The sequence below is a fragment of the Vulpes lagopus genome, chromosome 8, assembly GCF_018345385.1.
Source record: "Vulpes lagopus strain Blue_001 chromosome 8, ASM1834538v1, whole genome shotgun sequence".
Classification (NCBI taxonomy): Eukaryota; Metazoa; Chordata; class Mammalia; order Carnivora; family Canidae; genus Vulpes; species Vulpes lagopus.
This window is the reverse complement of record NC_054831.1, coordinates 31,388,716-31,408,209: the sequence shown is the minus strand read 5'-3', so window position 1 is coordinate 31,408,209 and position 19,494 is coordinate 31,388,716. Positions and strand designations below refer to the sequence as shown.

General features: G+C 37.0%; 2 protein-coding genes across 2 annotated transcripts in view; one reads left to right on the top strand and one right to left on the bottom strand.

Moving 5' to 3' along the window:
* Nucleotides 1–19,494, bottom strand: part of SH3RF1 (SH3 domain containing ring finger 1) — a 187,610-nt gene that overhangs the window by 98,483 nt on the left and 69,633 nt on the right. The gene's annotated exons all lie outside the window — the stretch shown is intronic.
* Nucleotides 473–2,403, top strand: LOC121497046 (quinone oxidoreductase-like). The gene has a single exon (XM_041766083.1). It carries the CDS (start codon nucleotides 481–483, stop codon nucleotides 1,477–1,479), a length of 999 nt encoding a protein of 332 aa, XP_041622017.1. The 5' UTR covers nucleotides 473–480; the 3' UTR covers nucleotides 1,480–2,403.

Sequence of the window (19,494 nt, the reverse complement as noted above, 5' to 3'; positions counted from 1 at the left end):
TTCCAAACCCCATGACATACATCTTTTAGGTATTAATTTGGCTCAGACCCAAAGGCCCAGCTAAAATAATAATAGTAGTAATAGTAGTAGTAGCAGTAGTAGTAGTAGTAGTAATAAAAATGAGATCTTCAAACACCAGTTAAGCATGCCATCTTCTGGCACACTTCCTTATTTTATGTCTAAGAACTGCAGTCCTAAAGGCTGTAAATATCTACAAAAATAACAAAATCTTACAAAAGCCAACTTAGAATTACAATGGCCATTATGGGAAATATTCCAATTAGACAAAATTGATTTCAGAAGGGTATTTGAAATTAAGGGTTCCCATATCAAATAAACAGAACGGGATACCTATTTTCATTGGTGTGTAGAAGGTTCCAAAAGTGTCTTTAAGATTCCGTAACAGGGAGGCGGGGCCGGCCGGTTAAGTACCCAGGCCCGTCCCCCCTCCGGCGGGAGCTCGCCCCGGAGCCGATCACCATGGCGACTGCGACTGCAGGGAAGTTGATGAGAGCGATTCGAGTTTTTGAATTTGGTGGACCAGAAGTGCTGAAACTCCAGTCGGATGTTGCAGTACCAATTCCAAAAGACCATCAGGTTCTGATCAAAGTCCACGCATGTGGTGTAAACCCCGTGGAAACATATATTCGGTCTGGTACTTACAGAAGAAAACCACTCTTACCCTACACGCCGGGTTCAGACGTGGCTGGGATAATAGAAGCTATTGGAGAGAATGTATCTACTTTCAAGAAAGGTGACAGAGTTTTCACTACCGCCACCATCTCTGGGGGCTATGCTGAGTATGCCCTTGCTTCAGATCACACTGTGTACATACTGCCGGAGAAACTGGACTTGAAACAAGGAGCTGCCATCGGCATCCCGTATTTTACCGCGTACCGAGCTCTGCTCCACAGTGCCCGCGCGAAAGCCGGAGAAAGTGTTCTGGTTCATGGGGCTAGCGGAGGAGTTGGAATAGCAGCGTGCCAGATTGCCAGGGCTTACGGCCTAAAAGTTTTGGGTACGGCTGGTACCGAGGAAGGACAAAACATTGTCTTGCAGAATGGAGCCCATGAAGTGTTTAATCATAGAGAACTTAATTATATTGATAAAATCAAGAAATCTGTTGGTGAAAAAGGCATTGACGTGATCATTGAAATGCTAGCTAATGTAAATCTTAGTAATGATTTGGATCTTCTGTCGTATGGAGGACGAGTAATAGTTGTTGGCAGCAGAGGTCCTATTGAAATAAACCCACGGGACACCATCCCAAAGGAAACCAGTATAATTGGAACTGCTCTTTATTCATCAACTAAGGAGGAATTTAGGAAATTTGCAATGGCCCTTCAAGCTGGAATGGAAATCGGTTGGTTGAAACCTGTGATAGGTTCTCAGTATTCACTGGAGAAGGTGGTCCAGGCTCACGAAAATATCATCCACAGCAGTGGGACTATTGGGAAAATGATTCTTCTCTTAGAATGATTCATTCTTTCATATACTTCCAATGCAAATAGAGGTCTCCTACCCCCAGTTTTACTTACACTACCTTTGCTCTAATCAGCATTCATTTGATTTAGTGAATTTCTTATATTAAAACAAAAAAAAAAAAAACCAAGATTTATCTTTAGAGATATGGGCATTGGAGCACAATTTATTTATAGTTCACCATATTCTTTATGCCTCCCATCTACCTCTAATCAGACTCATCATGGTAGGAAGTAGAATGTCAGCCCGTAGTGGTTTGGCATTGGGTGCTTTAACAGAAAATCCTGGTACTTGATCATTAATTCCATACCTTTGGCTAAGCAAGCTAATTTAAAATACTACTATGTGATATCCAAGCCTGTTTGTAAAGATTCTTTGATTAGCCCAGAACTGTCCTGGACTGAAGATTTTCTAGACTCAAGAAGACTGCTTTTCTGAACTAATCTCATCTGGATCTACAAGGACGAGATAAACAATGTCCAGAGAAATTTGTTTTTTAACAAATAGGTTTCCAATATTCCCCCAAATATTAAAACATTCACTGTGTTGATAGTTACTCATTCTCCATATATTCTGTGAAGAGAACAGCCTAATTTTTGGTTTGCTAGGATAGGTATGTCATCTCCCGATAGATATTTCTTGATTTGTTTTTCAGAGAGGATTTAGAATTATCTGTATAATGGGAGTCATATGTTTTTATTTAAATTACTAAACAAATTCAACACATTTAGAGTAACCTGCTTTTGTTTTCATTATGTGGTAACTTGCAGTAAATTCTGTAGAAAAATTAAAGCTGCTGTTTGGTCATTATATGGTACGTGCCTTACATCTCTTTTACATGGTTCCTAATGGTTAATTTCTAACAGAGTTCTGTGCTGGAAGTCTTTATCTAAACTAAATAAAGGGATGATTACTTAGAAATCTTGCTGTCAATCTATGTTATGTACAAGGAAATAAAGTTTGATTGTTAAAAAAAAAAAAAAAAAAAAAGATTCCGTAACAGCGCAAAAAAAAAAAAAAAAAAAAAAAAAAAAGATTCCGTAACAGCTTCATTAAAAAGTTCACTGCAGAAAGCTAATGAAAATCTAAAGACACAGGACTGTAAATAAAATCTTGCCAAACCATTAGCTTTATAGTTACAACAGTTCCAAGGCCAGCCACATAAAATACCTGCAATGCATTCTCCTAGGAATCCGTCATGAAAACAACGGTGAGGGATTGATGTTTCAGTTGTAATCAGCTAGGACACTGGGAAAGAGATTGTTCTCAAAGGGCCTGTGCAAATTTTTCAACATCAACTCAAATGAACTCATATCTGCCCTCAAAGGAGTCCATATGGGCCTCTCCCAGAGTTGATGAGACTCTGAGGAATTTTCTGGGAAACTGCTATGTTATTCTCTTAATCAGCCAAGGGAAACTAAAAATTAATGAAAAACCTTGCCAAATTCTGGATACTGGAGCTATACCTCCTTTAAACATTGCTCAAGAGCCTGTAGATGGAATCCTGGGAAAACTGGCAGAAGCTGGTTAAAGGTGACAATTCTTACCAGCCTCAGTTTTCCTGGATCTCTGCTATAGTGCCCGGTAAGAAAGAGGGAAGTAAAATCTCTCTTGTATCCTTCTTTGGAGATGTGTCTTGAGTCCAAGGGGTTATCCAATACTGCCAAAAATATTTACTGTTTGTCTCAACTAAAAACTAAAGTAGTTCTGTTGTGAAAAACTAGCCAACCACAGAACCTGATAGAAAAAAAACGTTTAAGCCTTCTCCCTGAAGTTTTATTTTTACAAAATAAAACTATGTATCCAGGATAGAAGAAAAACCTCCCAAAGCCCTTGTAAAATGATTTATGAGTGGATCAACCTGTCAGGTCATTGAAGGTGCAACCCCATCCCTTGAGGAATTGAGAGCAACTATCTTTAACTTAAAAATCTCTGCAAAACTACAAATGCAACTCTAGGGGCAACTTAAATTCCACATATTCCTCTTTACCAATCCCCAAACTTTCCCCATTTATCTTAAAATTCTTGTAACCTGCATTCTTTCCGGTGCTTTGGGATGTAAATGTTAAAGTACACACTTCAGAGAAGTAGTTCTTATCAAAAGAGAAACAAAAGGGGGAAGTCATTGGAGCTTGGGCTAATGGGAAATCTTGTGTTGTGAAACTATAAGGTCTCTGTTTGCATCTGTCTGTTTATGTGTTTATATATGTGTGTGTTATAGATGAGTGTGATATTTTCTACCTCTAGATGGCAATGCCAAAATTAATTTGTGAAAGACCTCTATTTAAGTGTCTTAAAGAAAATCAAGTGCTTATATAAATTAGTATTCATAAAAATTCTCAAAAATACAACAGAAACAAACCCAAATACTTTTCAGTTTCACTGATCCAGGTTAACCTTTGACAAATAAAAACTAGCTTGAGTTTGGTTTCATTAAAATAGGCATGTCTTCTGAGTTACCAGCATAAAACACAATACAGACACACAACTTATATTCTACCTGGGTTTACTAATCAAGTAAGTTCATTTTATCTCTTACGGAATTTGTCAGCAAGAACAATAGCTTGGCATGTGGCTGATTTTGTCTAACGTCTCATTAAGTTTTTGTGGGTAGTCTAAATATAATTGTTAAGAAAAAGATGTTAAGTGAAATAGAAGTCATTTTTAGCAAACTTTCAAATACTTTCCCCCAGTTTTTTTTGTAATCTAAAACCTTAAAGTTTTGCTAAATTAAGTTAAATGGTGAGTTAAGTTAAATTCATTATGTAGCCAGATCACTTCCAAATAAGATAAAATGCTGAAACATCAATTATTGAACACAGGCTTATCTACTTTTTGTTTCCTTTTACAGAGGAACTAAAGATATTTGGGTCTATTAGTAAACATGTGTTTTTTGCTATGCTGAAAAATTATTGAAAAACATATATTTCTAGAAATTATAAAAAGTAGTTTTAGATTTGCCAAGCCACAGAAAGCTATTATAAAAGACAGTTGATAATATTTCTTTATTTTCACTAACAATTAAGGTTCTTGAGGGTTAAAAATTCTAATAGATTCAATTAAAGCCACTAGAAAGAAGGAAAATATCTCCAAATGAAATAGAAGTAGAATGTGTGTTTTCAGTAAAAGAAGGTATGAGGGGGCAGTTTGGGTGGCTCAGCGGTTTAGCACCACCTTAGGCCCAGGGCATGATCCTGGAAACCCAGGATCAAGTCCCACATTGGGCTCCCCACAGGAGCCTGCTTCTCCCTCTGCCTGTGTCTCTGCCTCTACCTCTCTCTCTCTCTCTCTCCCTCTCCCTCTCTGTGTTTCTCATGAATAAATAAATAAAATCCTAAAAGAAAAAAGAAGGTATGAGGAATGAAAATACATTTTTGTTAGAGGGAAATGAAAGTTTGTTCTAAAGAGAGGTTAATTATTTAAAAATGGTAAGGAGGAAAACATAGGACAAAATATAAATGTAAGAAAGTTGTAAGTTTATGGAAAAAGAAAAAAAATTTAATGTGTTTAATGTGTGGTCAAGCTGGCTAAGATTAAAAAATAAAATTAATTAGGTTAAATGAATTTTAATAACAAAAGTAAGTCACTACAAAATTAGAATTTGGTTTTTTCTACTCCTGATAAGACACTATAAAAGGTTTTCTTAACCTTTTAAATCATCTGCCTAGAAAACAAGGATTTTGTGTCTTGTCAAAAATTTGTCAAAATTCTGCGTCTTTATCAGGTTTCTGATTACTTAAGAAGACTGAGTCTTCTTTATTAAAAGAGCTAAGGTTTTTAAAAACTAACTTTCTATATTTGCCTTCAAAGTCTTTAACTGTACTATGGTTAAATAGATAACTAAGTATTGTTTCACAGTGACCTATAATCACTTGTCTATTTAATCAAGTTTTTAAAACCTTTTGATATTCTTGACAAACTTCCCAAAAATCACACTCATCTTCTTGATATGAAATTAACTTCAGGACTCTCTAGTGGGGTCCCTATAACATCTCAAAAGATTTTTTCACTCTTTTTATAAAAAGAGAGATGTTACACAAATTAGGTTTATTTGGTTTGTTAAATTACATGGGAAGTATTATCAAATACATGATACTAAACCTTCTTAGATTATATTTGTATAGATATGTTATTAATATGTTTCAGAAATCATATGAAACTGTGTCCTGGTATGTTATTACTTGTAATTCTAGTTCTTATCCTGAAATGTTATCATTCAGTGTTATCAATGAAATAACCAAATTGCTCTGACAGCTGCATTGTAATGAACTTTCCACCAGATCTTTAATCATATGGATTTTTAAGTCTTTTGTCATTTACTGACATCACTGTAATGCTTTTGCAAAAGTGTTTCATCTTCAAGGACACTCACATGGAAAGCCTAGAACATGGTTTCTGATAACTTTAAGATCATAAAACTGAACTGGATAGCAATTTCCAGAACTAATGAAAAAACTGAACAAATCAAACAAGTATTAATTCAATGGTACTAAATAAATTCAAGAGAAGAATAATCATTTTTCAGACTTATTGTTTGAAACATCTCTGATTCTTTAATACTTTGTTTTTCCAAATCTTAGGAAGCCTTTTTCTCTTTTTCCTTACACTATCGACAATGTGGTAAAGATGCCTTTGTGAACAAAGATGAAACATTTACCTTTCTTCCTACCTGATCCCTCCAGAATTCAGAAACTCTTGAGTATTCTTTCTAGAACAATATAGTTATTTGCATAAGTCCAATAAAAATCTATTCTCCTTGTAACAAGACCCAATTGGGAACATTGCTCATATCATCAAGGCTTTGACTAGAATATTGTATTTGAGAGAGCTATGTGTAGACTCATATTTGACCACACAGTTTTGAGGATCCAAGATTGACTTTATAGAACTAATAAAGCCCCTTGAAAAATTCAGCCTGCCATCTTGTTTACAAGGTTCTTGCTTACAAAGCAATCATAAAAGAAGCTTATATGGTCAATTACTAGTCTTGTACTTGTGTAAATAACCAGGCCAAGTCTAATGCAAACAAATTAGTTTTACTGTTATTATCCTTGGGAGAAAAAATAGGAAATACTATAAAGAAAAAAAATTATGTTTGTATCCTTGTCTATAGTAGATTCTAATCCTGTTGTCTTTGAAGCTGAACTGAATCCTAAATTCTTCAAGTTTCCTCAAATATCTGGCTACAACTCACCAAACTAATATTTCCAATTCTCTCTCAGCCTTCTGATTTGGAATCACTAAGACTGCCCTTCAATCTCCTTGGAACTATACAGATGAAAAGGCTCCGTTTATCATCTGGTCGTGTCCAAGTCAAATTAATCAGGAAGAGAAGTAACTGATAGTGAGGTAGACTGCTTTCTCCCAAGACATCGAATCAAAATTTCATACTTTAAACATAAAACATCTTCTTCTTCTTTCTTTCCTTTACTCTGGCATTGGCCAGGAAAGATAAAACATCATACATATTTCTTAAGCCATTGCTAAGACAGGGAAACCTTGCCTTTCAGACTGCTGGATTTGTTATCAAAACTCCAATATGACCATTAAAAGTACCACCCCAATGGGAGTGGTTTGTGCCCTGACAGGATTTGTCTGTGGTGGTTGTCATTCTCCTTGGGCCTATGAATACCTAGAGAGCTGGCATATAACTGGGAAGTGCCTCTTACGCTATCTAACTGCACCTAATTATTAACAAATCATTTGGTCAACTCTGCTGAATTTATGCTATCAAGACAGAAAGAATCTACTATAAGTCTTTTATGATTCAGGATTCACATCCTTTGGTAAAGACCTATATCCCTGGTTAGAAGTAAATGTAAATAAATCTATAATGAAAAACCTCCCCTTCACATTTAAAAATAATGCAGAATCCACTGCTAAGACAATAGATGCCTGACCAAAAGCATTAGACTCTCTGGCCAAAGTTGTTCTTGATAATAGAATAGCTCTTAACTATCCTTTAACTGAGCAAAGAGGTGTCTGTGTTGCCAACACCACCCACTGCACCTGGATTAACACTCCTGGAGAAACTGAAACTCACCCACATAAAATCACTGAGTAAGCCACTTGGCTTAAAAGGGGACTCCTTCAATACAGTCTTTCCATGACTTACTTGATTTTGATTGGTTTGGGTCTTGTGGACCATAGATCCAACGTACACTCCAAACACTAGGAATTACCCTGCTTATAATAATCATACTAATCTCCCCAGTTTATTGTGTTCTTTCAAATCTTTCAATGCACATTCACAGCTGCTAACCGTCAAGCAAATGATTTCCCCAAGACTGGAATGTCAGAAAACAAATAAAGACAATGACCAACCTAAAAACTGTGAACCTAAAATCATGGCCTATACAGAGATTAAGCAAAAAATGTCATGGCCTGTGAATACCACACAAAGGATCAAAAAAGTTACAAGAACTATACAGCAGTAGCTAAGAGTGGTGTTAATATCTTAAATTTTTATCACATCTCTCAATTAAGTGGAGTCTGAAAAAAAGGGCAATTTTTTAAGAGACAACATACCCAAAATGGAGTCATCTGTGCTAAGCCCCACATCAGCAAACCAAGATTTAATACTTAACCTAACTGCAGCTTCAACCTCTCCCAGGAATGTAACCTTTAACCACCCAAATTGGGATTACCTGATCAAGCATCAGTGAGGTCATCTGCCCAAAAGATCTTTTCAATAATTCCCCTTATGATGAGGGTGGGTGACTCTGCCTGAAGCAATCCAGTTTTTGCTAATAATTTCTTTTTTCCACCCTCTTTCTGCCTTTACTAACTTTTCCTCTTCTGTGGCTCAATGGTGCTTCTATTTACTAGATAGGATGCTGCCTGATTTATGAATCATTAAATAAAGCCAATTTGATCTTGATATTTACTCAGCTGAATATTTGTTTTTTTAGTAGGACTTCAAGGAGGCAAAGTGGCCAAGTGTAAAGACTAACAGTACACTGTCCAGGTATTAGGATGCTTACTCTGTTTTCTTAAAGAGAATATATCACGAAATAGTATGTAAATAATTGCCTTTTTCTTTCTTTTTTTTTTTTTTATTTATGATAGTCACAGAGAGAGAGAGAGAGAGAGAGAGAGGCAGAGACACAGGCAGAGGGAGAAGCAGGCTCCATGCACCGGAAGCCCGACATGGGATTCGATCCCGGGTCTCCAGGATTGCGCCCTGGGCCAAAGGCAGGCGCCAAACCGCTGTGCCACCCAGGGATCCCTAATTGCCTTTTTCTATCATCAGAGAAGAAAGGTGGTTGTTAGTGGTTTTTTCCAAGACTTTTTAATAACTGCTGACTTTTTTTTCTAATGTCACCAAAAAAATGAGTCAGGACATGAGTTAGGACTTGTTGGAAGCCTTTGCTGAGATAATAGGAATGTAGGAAAGAGATATGTTATTTCCATAAAATCATGAAGTTTATGAGACTACAAAGAAAAAGCTGACAGACTGTCTCCATTAGCAAGGCCAACAGGAAGGCTTGTTTGTTTTTAAAAACAATAATAGGGTATGTCACTCTTTTTGCCTCAATCTGTTACCTGGGATGTAGTAGTAAGGAAGCTGGAAAGCATTAACAATCCTTGGTGACTAACAGAAATTCACTCACAGAAGGTACCAGACCTCAAGGGCACCCCATCAGCGGACCTACATCCCCTACCTCTGAAATCCATTTGCTATAGTAGGAGGATCTCCCACAGATGTCTATTTTCTCAAGGCAAATTATCTACTGAATGCTTTACGGCAACACATTCTGTTCAACTCTAAATTTTAAGGTGTTTCTAACTCCATCAGCAATACCAGGGCACATCACACATGCACGTATCAAAAAATAGATCTGACCTTCCATGCTGGAAGATTCTAGAAAACCAGATGGTGAGGCCACAAAGCAGTGTGTAACCAACATGGACTGTGAAGTCAGCTAGACCTGGGCTTGAATCCAAACTGCTTCACTTCATCACAACTTACTTCACTTTTCTGAGCCTCCCATGAGGAGAACTAGCTATTCTTTCCCTTTTGACCCATTCAAAACTAACCATGTAATAATACTCTGAAGACAGCTAAGGCTCATGACCTTTAAATGCAATCCACAGCAACCACTAATTAACTATGAGCCACCAAAAAGAAGATATCTATCTCTGTATGAAGAAGGCTGGTGAAGAAAAGATTCCTAACTTCCCAATCATCTGAGGTAAGACAGTTTGTTATTTTTTGCACACTGGCAATGTGTGGAAATATTTCAGAGAACGTCTGTGCCCTAGGGTGTACAACAAACTAAGTTATATTTGAATAGCATTACCTAAAACTAAAGTGGACTTAACAGTAGCAAATGGACAGCAGTGGACAAGATTATACATGTGAAAGATTAATTTGCTTGATAGTTTACTTTCCTGACTCAAATTCTTTGTGCCTCACCTTAGGTTTCAAATAGTGATGCCACAAGACCACCAGGGAAAAAGTCTCCTTATTCCAAATGTCTTACAAGTATGTTATTTGCGTCATCTGCTTCCTAGGATGAAGTTTTAATCAAAAGGGACAAGTCTTAATGGGAATTTCACGATTTCCTTCTCTGTGTAGACAGAGGTTGTTCTTTCATCCCACAAATATTTACTAGGTACCTACCACATACCAAGCACTGGACTAGGCACTGAGAATAAAATGATGAAAGAGAAGGATAGTCTCTGCAGTTTGGGGGGCCCACACCTGAATTCAGGGACAACTGCCAGGAGAGAAACAGTGGCAGGATGAAATGGTAACTTTTAACTCCTTCTCAAACTGTTGAAATATTCTAAATATAGCAAAGAGAAAGAAAAGAATTCTCAAATTTTCAAGAGTGAATCGCAGTCTCAGCTGATCTCTTTAGCTGCACAGAAAAAAAGTACTATTAAGGAATATTGTTCTTTTATTTTAAGCAAATATGTTAGTTAAAAAGTGGTTACCGGGACACCTGGGTAGCTCAGCAGTTGAGCATCTGCCTTCAGCTCAGGGTATGATCCTAGAGTCCCCAGATCGAGGCCCACATCGGGCTCCCCGTGGGGAACCTGCTTCTCCCTTTGCCTATGTCTCTGCCCCCCTCTCTCTCTCATGAATAAATAAATAAAATCTTAAAAAAAAAAAGTGATTATCAACTGCTAACAGCCTCAAAGCTGGTGTGGACAGGAAAGAAGAGAAGTAAAGAAGAGTTGATTTATTCTACATAATTAGGTAAGAAGAATTGGACAGCTGTCCAGGCTCTGCTCACCCAGGAGGAAACTGGAGCAGGACAGCGGGAAGAAGGACAGGATAAAGCCCCAGAGGAGGGGAAAATGGGTCTGGGGGTGAGAGGTAGGGTGGGAGGGTAGGGATGAGCCCAATGTCACAGCCACAGCCTCAAGCCAGAGGTTTTAGGAGTGATAGGAATTTGAAGGTGTTAAATTGTCCATTTTAAACTATGTCCTAATTCAGCCTCCTCTATCCATCCAAGCCTTCAGTAGAGGGAGGCTGCTATACACAACAGGTTTGGATAAACTGTGCTTTGAGGATGAAGGAGGGGGATTCTTCCCCCAGCTTAAGGCAACATCTGAAAGATGGCAGCAAATCACAGCTGAGAAGTATGTATACAGAGTAATCAGAGCCCAATGGGAACAGGATTTCAAAGCTACAGGGACCAGAATAATGTACATCATGAGCTTCCTGCACACACACCTCCACCAAAGTTACTCTCCACTGCCCACCTCCCCAAGATCCACAGAAACACTAGGACAGACACTGGACTTCCCAAAATGTGTGAGATGGGGGCTCAGGTCATTTTTTTTTTTAACTATTAGGATAAGAGTAATGATATAGAACTAAAAGATTTAGAGAACTGCAGGTTATATAGAAAATTTTACTGCAAGTAAAGAAAGGATTTCCTCTTCCAACATGAGGAATGACTGTCCTATTTTCTGAGTATTTAACTTTCGAGTGGCTGAAAGGTGCCCAAATTTACTGTTAGTAATTTGTTTAGGCAGCTTAGGTATCTCATTTTATAAAACTGAAGTTATTTCTTCTCAAAGATCGACTATAAAATGATTGTTTATATCAATCTTTTTTTCTGATTCCATTATAAACTATTCTTTTCCTTTAGGTACACGAAATAATGAAAATTACACTTACTGTTTTAAAAGGATTCTTTAACTTCACATATTCCAAAATATTCTCTAGAAAATGCCAATATTGTGCTCGCTTCAGCAGCACATATACTAGAAAATGCCAATGTTAATAATAAAAATATGTCCACAAATAAACATTTTCTTGACTATTAAAATATCCTATCAGTAAGAATCTATCCTTTGAAGAAAGACAGTCTCTTTAACAAATGGTGTTGAGATAACATGCAAAAGAATGAAACTGGGGGGCACCTGAGTGGCTTTGGCAGTTAAGCAACTGGCTCTTGATTTTAGCTCAGGTAATGATCTCAGGATGTAAGGAGTCTGCTTGAGGATTCTCTCTCTGCCGCACCCCTCCCCCCATGTGTGCACTCTCTCTCTCTCTCTCTCTCTCTCTCTCTCTCATAAATAAATAAATAAATATATATATATATACACATATATATATATTAAACAAAGAAGAAGAATGAAACTGGACCACTTTCTTACACCATATACAAAAATAAACTCAAAATGGATTAAGGACCTAAATCTGAGGCTTCAAACCATAAAAATCCTAGAAGAGAGCACAGGCAGTAATTGCTTTGACGGCTGTAAAAATATTTTTCTAGGTATGTCTCCACAGGCAGCAGAAACAAAAGCAAAAACAAACTATTGAGACTACATCAAAATAAAAAACTTCTGTACAGGAAAGGAAAAACAACCGACAAAACTAAAGACAACCTACTGAATGGAAGAAGGTATTAGCAAATGACATAACCAATAAAGAATTATTACCCAAAATATATAAAAAACTTATACAACTCAACACCCCCAAAAAACAAAGGAAAAAATGAGCAGAAGACATGAAAAGACATTTCTCCAAAGGCAACCAGATGGCCAACGGATACATGAAAAAAAGTTACATATCACCCAATATCAAGGAAATACAAATCAAAAACTGCAATGAGATATCACCTCACACCTGTCACAATGGCTAAAACACACACACACACACACACACAAGAAAACAACAAATGTTATGAGGATGTGGAGAAAAGGAAACTGTCGTGCACTGATGGTGTGGATGCAAACTGGTACAGCCATTGTCGAAGACAGTATGGAAGTTCCTTAAAATTTAAAAATAGAACTACCATATGACCCAGTAATTCCACTACTGGGTATTTGCCCAAAGAATACAAAAACACTAATTCAAAAAAATATATGCATCTCTAAGTTTATTGCAGCATTATTGACAATAGCAAATTATAGAGACTGCCCAAATGTCCACTGATACATGAATGGATAAAGAAGATGTGGTAAACACACATATACAATATTACTCAGCCATTTGTAACAACATGAGTAGGTCTAGAGGGTATACTACTAATGAAATCAGTCAGAGAAAGACAAATACCACATGATTTCACTCATATGTTAAGAAAAAGACAAAAACAAAACAAAACAAAACACACACACACAAAGCAAAAACCAGACTCTTATCTATAGAGATCAAACTGGTGGCTACTAGAGGGGAGATCAGTGGGGTGATGGGTGTAAATAGGGAATTAAGAGCATATTTATCCTGATGAGCACTGAGTAATGTATAGAATTGGTGAATCACTATATTGTACACCAGAAACTAATATATCACTGTATATTAACTATGCCAGAATTTTAATTTTTTAAAGAAAAAAAAAAGAATCTGTTGTTTAAATTCAATTTCTAGTACAATCTCCACTCCAAGGTAAATTAAGATTTTCTATAAAATCTCAAGATCTCTGTCTTATATAAAAGGATTCTTTTTGATATTTCTTAAACTATTAGGGCTACTAGCAACTATCTCTCTAGTTTATGGTTAAAAGCTTTAAATGAGCTTGTTTCAGGGGCACCTGGGTGGCTCAGTTGGTTAAACATCTGCCTTCGTCTTAGGTCGTAATCCTGGGGTTCTGGGATCAAATCTTGCATCAGACTCCCTATAGGGAGCCTGCTTTTCCCTCTGCCTATGTCTCTGCCTCTCTCTGTGTCTCTCATGAATGAATAATAAAAAAAAAAAAAATCTTAAAAAAAAAGAGGTACACTTGTATTAGGTTAAACAGTCCAAAATTTCATGTCCACCTGGAGCCTCAGAAATGACCTTATTTGCAAATAAGGTCTTTGCAGACGTAATTTGTTAAAATGAGGTCATCCTGGATTCTTCTGGGCTCTAAGTTCAAGGGCTGCTTCTTTGAAGGCTGTGTGAAGACACAGTAAGACATACACAGAAGGAAGGAGGCTACGTGATATCAGAGGCCAACTTGGGAATGATGAAGGTGAAAGAATACCAAAGATTGCCAGCAATCATTAGAAGCTAGGAAGACAGAAGAGAAGATTCTTCCCAAGAGCCTTCTGAGGGAATATGGCCCTTCTAACACCTTGACTTCAGACTCCTTACCTACAGAATCATGGGAAAATAAATTTCTATTGTTTTAAGCTACCCAGTTTGTGGTAACTTGTTGCAGAAGCCCTAGGAAACTAATATCTTTGGCTGAAAGGCATGCTTAGATAGAGAAAAGCGGCTTTCCCACAACCATTCATTCTTCAAGTAAAATATTAATGCAGCAAAGATATATAACACTGGGGGAAATTCCTACTCAGTTTAACAACACAATCTTTATACTTTCTTCATCACTCTCATTGTAACCACCAGTGTTCATACCTTCAGGCAGCTCTTTGCTCTTAGACTATTGCAAGGTAAGAGCAAAATCTAACTACAAAAAAAAAGGCAGTGTACATGCTTATTATCCTAACAGTATGACCACTGATCCTAACAGTATGACCACTGAGGAATGATACACTGTTTTTCTCTAACCATTTCTGAAAACGCTTCCCTTCTTTACAGTACAAAAAAATAATGAAAATGTAGTTATAATCATAATTCACTGAAAATCTGACAAAAAAAAAAAGCCCACATCTAAAAACATCGACATACTCAAAATCTTTACAGCTTTTCTGGCTTATTTAATAATTTCAACCTGCCTGCCACAGTTCAATAAATTTTAAGTGAAAAGCTTTGTGCAGAAGTGGACAAAACTGGCAAAATAATTTCTTCCATACTCCCTATCTTATTTTTTTGTATGTGCTTCAAGCTTTCAGCAGGGAATGTTACACACGTGCTCTTTTCTTCTCCAATATTTTGGTGGCTGCATTGCTAAGGAAATAGTTTATCAATGTACTGGTTGTAACTGACTTTTTCAATGAAATTATATAATCACCTTGACATTTTCAAGAAGTTAGCTACCTTGAAAAAGAAAAAATACACACACACAGAGGCACAACGCATATATACACACTGAAAATGAAAATTTCTGGGGAAACAAATAGCAGTCTCATTCTAGTAAATATAGCTTTGGCTTACAATTACTGTAAGGACATTCTGACCACTTCAATAGAAGCTTTTCTAAGTGTCTAAGATGAACACACTGTGGTTTTTACCATTCTGCTTTCATTGATGCTGCATTCAAGAGCCACCAGAACAAAGCAAACATGTATCACAACAGTGAACGCAGTCCCCTTCCCAAGCCATTTCTATCAATTCAGAAAGGATTCTCTGAAATTAGTCAAATAAGTCATAAAGCAGGAAAGTCATCAGCTCTTAGTGCTGATATTTTGCTGCAATTTTAGTCCCATTAAAACACTCTCTTTTATGGGGTGCCTGGGTGGCTCAGTGGTTGAGCATCTGCCTTTGGCTCAGGTGGTGATCCCAGGGTCTTTGGGATCGAGTCCCACATTAGGTTCCCATGATGAGCCTGCTTCTTCCTCTACCTATGTATGTTTCTGCCTCTCTCTCTCTGTGCGTCTCTCAGGAATAAATACATAAAATATTAACTAACAAACAAACAAAAACCACTCTTTTAAAGATCTGGTCATACATTTCGATGAGTTCTATGTGGGGCCACAGAGAGCAGAAGTCATGGTGAGTTAGTATGAATTTTTTCTTACTCCTCATCGCAGCTCTGGACATGACAATCTAAACGTTGGCATTAGGACAGGGAAAGAACTGGGTGGGAAGGCAAATACATTATTGCTGTCTCGTTCTAGAGATTCTTTTACAGATTTTCAGAAATTTTCTGCTTCAGGGGCCATTAGTGCAATACCCTAGGTTAAAAATAAAATTCTTATTTCCCTACATTATTAAAGAAAGTAGAGTGCACAGGAAAAGAACAAGCTTTGGGACCTGCTCCACCATGCTTAGTAGCTGTTTGCTCTGAGGCAAGCTGCCTGACTTCCTTAACATTCGCTTTCTTCATTTGAGTGCTCTGTGGGGCTGAAAGGGGTGGTGAGAGCATGCAAAGCACCAAGGATAACAGAAGTAGGCTATGCTCGGTGCAGGTCAGCTCCTTTTCCCCTTTTCCCCTTCCCCCAGTTAAGTTTAGGTTTATGTTTTAAGTTTCGGCAGAATGCTGCAGATGTGTCAGCCTCCAACAGACAAAGCACAAGGACTCCACCCCCAGAGAGTTATTTGGGGCGTATTTTTTCTTTTAAACATAAATAAATACCTGTAGCTATTCCAGGGCTGTTATGTTCTACTTCGATATATACAGATATTAAGTCTGCAAATTAGAACTGTCATTCCAAAATTGTTCCCTCTGGGACAAATAAGGAGACTTTGCCCTATTACCAAGACTGTTTAGCTCACTGCATGGCCAAGTAATTATTACAGTGTAAAACCTGTCAGGGAATGCATCACTCCATCGATACAATAAGGAAGGAGGGTCTCATCACACAGTCCTGCCAGTCACCTGAAGAATAGGTCCCTTGGCCTACAAACTGGAACGGAGTATGAGGTCTCTCCTAGCAGTTAATAGACACTCTCTCAGGGATGGAAAAGGACAGAGTCTATGAGCTTTGGGAATAAATTAGCTCTTGTCAGATTCAATATCTGAACAAAAGAGACTGTTTTTCAGGTTTATGATCCTTTGTTGTTGCTCATATTTTTTCTGCTTTTCTTCCATGGATATTTGATAAAATCTTTTTTTTTTTCAGCTGGGCTAACATTGTGAGGGATTTTGTTCATATTTGGGCCAGAGTTGTAAAAGGGGACTAGCATGCTCCTGATGGCTAGCATGAGAGCTGCTAAAAAAAAAACTAGACCAAAAGGACCTCCCAAACAGACACACATCTAGATCATAGGAAGTTAAAATAGTTCTCCATTTAAAATTTCTTCTGTATGGTTTGAAAATTGTATGAGTATGCATTTTAACATTTTTTGTTGTGAAATACAGAAACATGCACAAAACAAAATAGGCAGTTCAAAGATTTATCACAGGAAAAACACTCATGTAACCATTACCAAGGTCAAGAAATAGAACTTGCCAGAACCTACAAGCCTCCCTCATGATCCTAATAACTAGCTCCTCCCTTTCCCAAAAGGCAACCAACCAATCTTTTGCCTAAGTATGCATTGTTTGACACTATGGTTCCATTTTTGTCTTTTTAAGATGCTATTTAAGCAAATCGTGCAGTCTTATATTCTTTTACGCCCAGATTCTTTTGCTCCATTTTATGTCTGTGAAATGTATCCAGGTGGTTACATGTAGTTGTTAGTTCATTCCTTTTCACTCTGTATATGTATATATATTCCACTGTATGAATATACAATTTGTCCATCTAATCTTGGTGAACACTGGAGATCTTTCCAAGTTTTAGTTATCATGAATGGCTCTGTTATGATTATTTAATGTGTCTTTTATATGCATTTATATTAAGCTGGATCATAGGGCATGTATATATCATAATGTCTGCACATTATCCTACTTTCCGAAAGTGGGTGAATAATTCACGTTCTCCACCAGTAGTTTCTGAAATCTCCAGGTAGCCCATATCCTTGCCATACTTGCCGAGTATAGTGGTATTTCAATGTAGTTTTATCTCCCATTTTCCTGTAACACATTTTGTTAGGTTAGTTTGTTTGTAGGTTTCAAAACCTACTTGTCGTATATATTTTAAATCCAAAAAGACATTATTACTATTTTATACAAGACAAGGTATTAGATTTCTCTAATTATAATCTAATCATATTCATTTGAAGTTGCATTTCTGACCACCTGGGATAATTTTTCTCCTTCCAAATAAAACCCTTTATTATTCTCTTTGGTTAAAATCTGTTGGGATAAAGTCTTTCAAGTTTTGTTTGTCTGAAAATGAATTTATTTCACCCTCATGCTTGAAGAATATTTTTGTTGTGCTGAAAACTCTAAGTTGACAGTTATTTCTTTCCACAGTTTAAAGGTATCATCTCAATGCAAAACAATGCAGCCACTCTGGAAAATAATATGGAGGTTCCTCAAAAACTTAAAAATAGAATTACCCTATGACCCAGCAATTGCACTACTAAGTATTTACTCAAAGGATACAAAAATACTGATTCAGAAGGACACATGTACCCAGATGTTTACAGCAGCATTATCAACAATAGCCAAACTATCAAAAGAGCCCAAATGTCCATCGACTGATGAATGGATAAAGAAGATGTGTAAATACATATATACAATGGAAAATTACTCACCCATGAAAAAGAATGAAACCTTGCAATTTGCCAAAACATGGTTGGAGCAAGAATATACTGTGTGAGGTGAGATCAGTCAGAGGAAGACAAACCATATGATTTCACTCATATATAGAATTTAAGAAACAAAACAGATGAACATTAGGGAAGGGAAAGAAAAAGAGAGAAGGAAACAAACCATAAGAGACTCTTAATAATAGAGAATAATAAGCTGAGGGTTGATGGAAGGAGATAGGTGGAGAATGGGCTAGATGGGTGATGGGTACTGAGGAAAGCACTTGTTATGATAAGCACTGGGCATTGTATGTAAGTGATGAGCCACTGAATTCTACTCCTGAAACCAATATTGCACTGATGCTAACTAAAATTTAAATAAAAATTTGAAAAAAAAAAAAAAAACCATCCCATTGCCTTCTGACTCCCACTATCTTTGCTAAGAAATCAGCTGTTAGTATAAGTATAGCCCCTTGGAAAGTAGTTTTTTTTTCTCTCTCATTGCTTTTAAGATCTTCTCTTTGTTTCTGTTCTCATCAGTTTTACAACCATATGTCTAGATATGAGTTTCTTTTCATTTATCCTTGGAGTTCATAGGACTTATTAAATTTGTAGATGGAGGCTATTTAACAGTTCTAAACCATTTTCTATTCAAATATTGCTATTTTAGCTCTCATCTACGTCCAAGATTCCAATTACAAGAGTGTCAAAGCTTCTTACCACATCCTTTATGTCTCTTAACCTCTCTTCTTTTTCTTATTCTTTTGCTCCGTTTTATTTTGCATATTTTCTTTAACCTAGAAAGTTCTCCTGAATTCTTATCTTTTCTTGAAAATAGTAAACATGATATTTTAAAGTCTGATTCTCGTTACACCAATATATAAAGCTTCTATGCATTTTTCTTTTTTTTAATTTTTATTTATTTATGATAGTCAGAGAGAGAGAGAGAGAGGCAGAGACACAGGCAGAGGGAGAAGCAGGCTCCATGCACCGGGAGCCCGACGTGGGATTCGATTCCGGGTCTCCAGGATCGCGCTCGCAGCCTGGGCCAAAGGCAGGCGCCAAACCGCTGCGCCACCCAGGGATCCCTCTATGCATTTTTCTATTGCTCTTGTTTTTCTAGGTTTTGCTGATATTTGTCTTTCTTCCACAAGTGTTTATTTTTGACTGCCCGACACTGTTTTCGCAAAATTGTTAGTAAAAATAACTTGAGGATTAGGATGTTATACTCTTACAGAAAAAATTTAGGCTTATTTCTGCCAGATACTTGTGGGACTACTACTCTAGAATCACCTTAATCTAATTTCAGGAAATGATGATTTCTTAGAAGCTGGGCCTCTAATCTCCCTGATCTGGCCTCA

Excerpts from the sequence above, each read along its gene's own strand:
- LOC121497046 (XM_041766083.1), top strand. The coding sequence starts at position 481 with ATGGCGACTGCGACTGCAGGGAAGTTGATGAGAGCGATTCGAGTTTTT.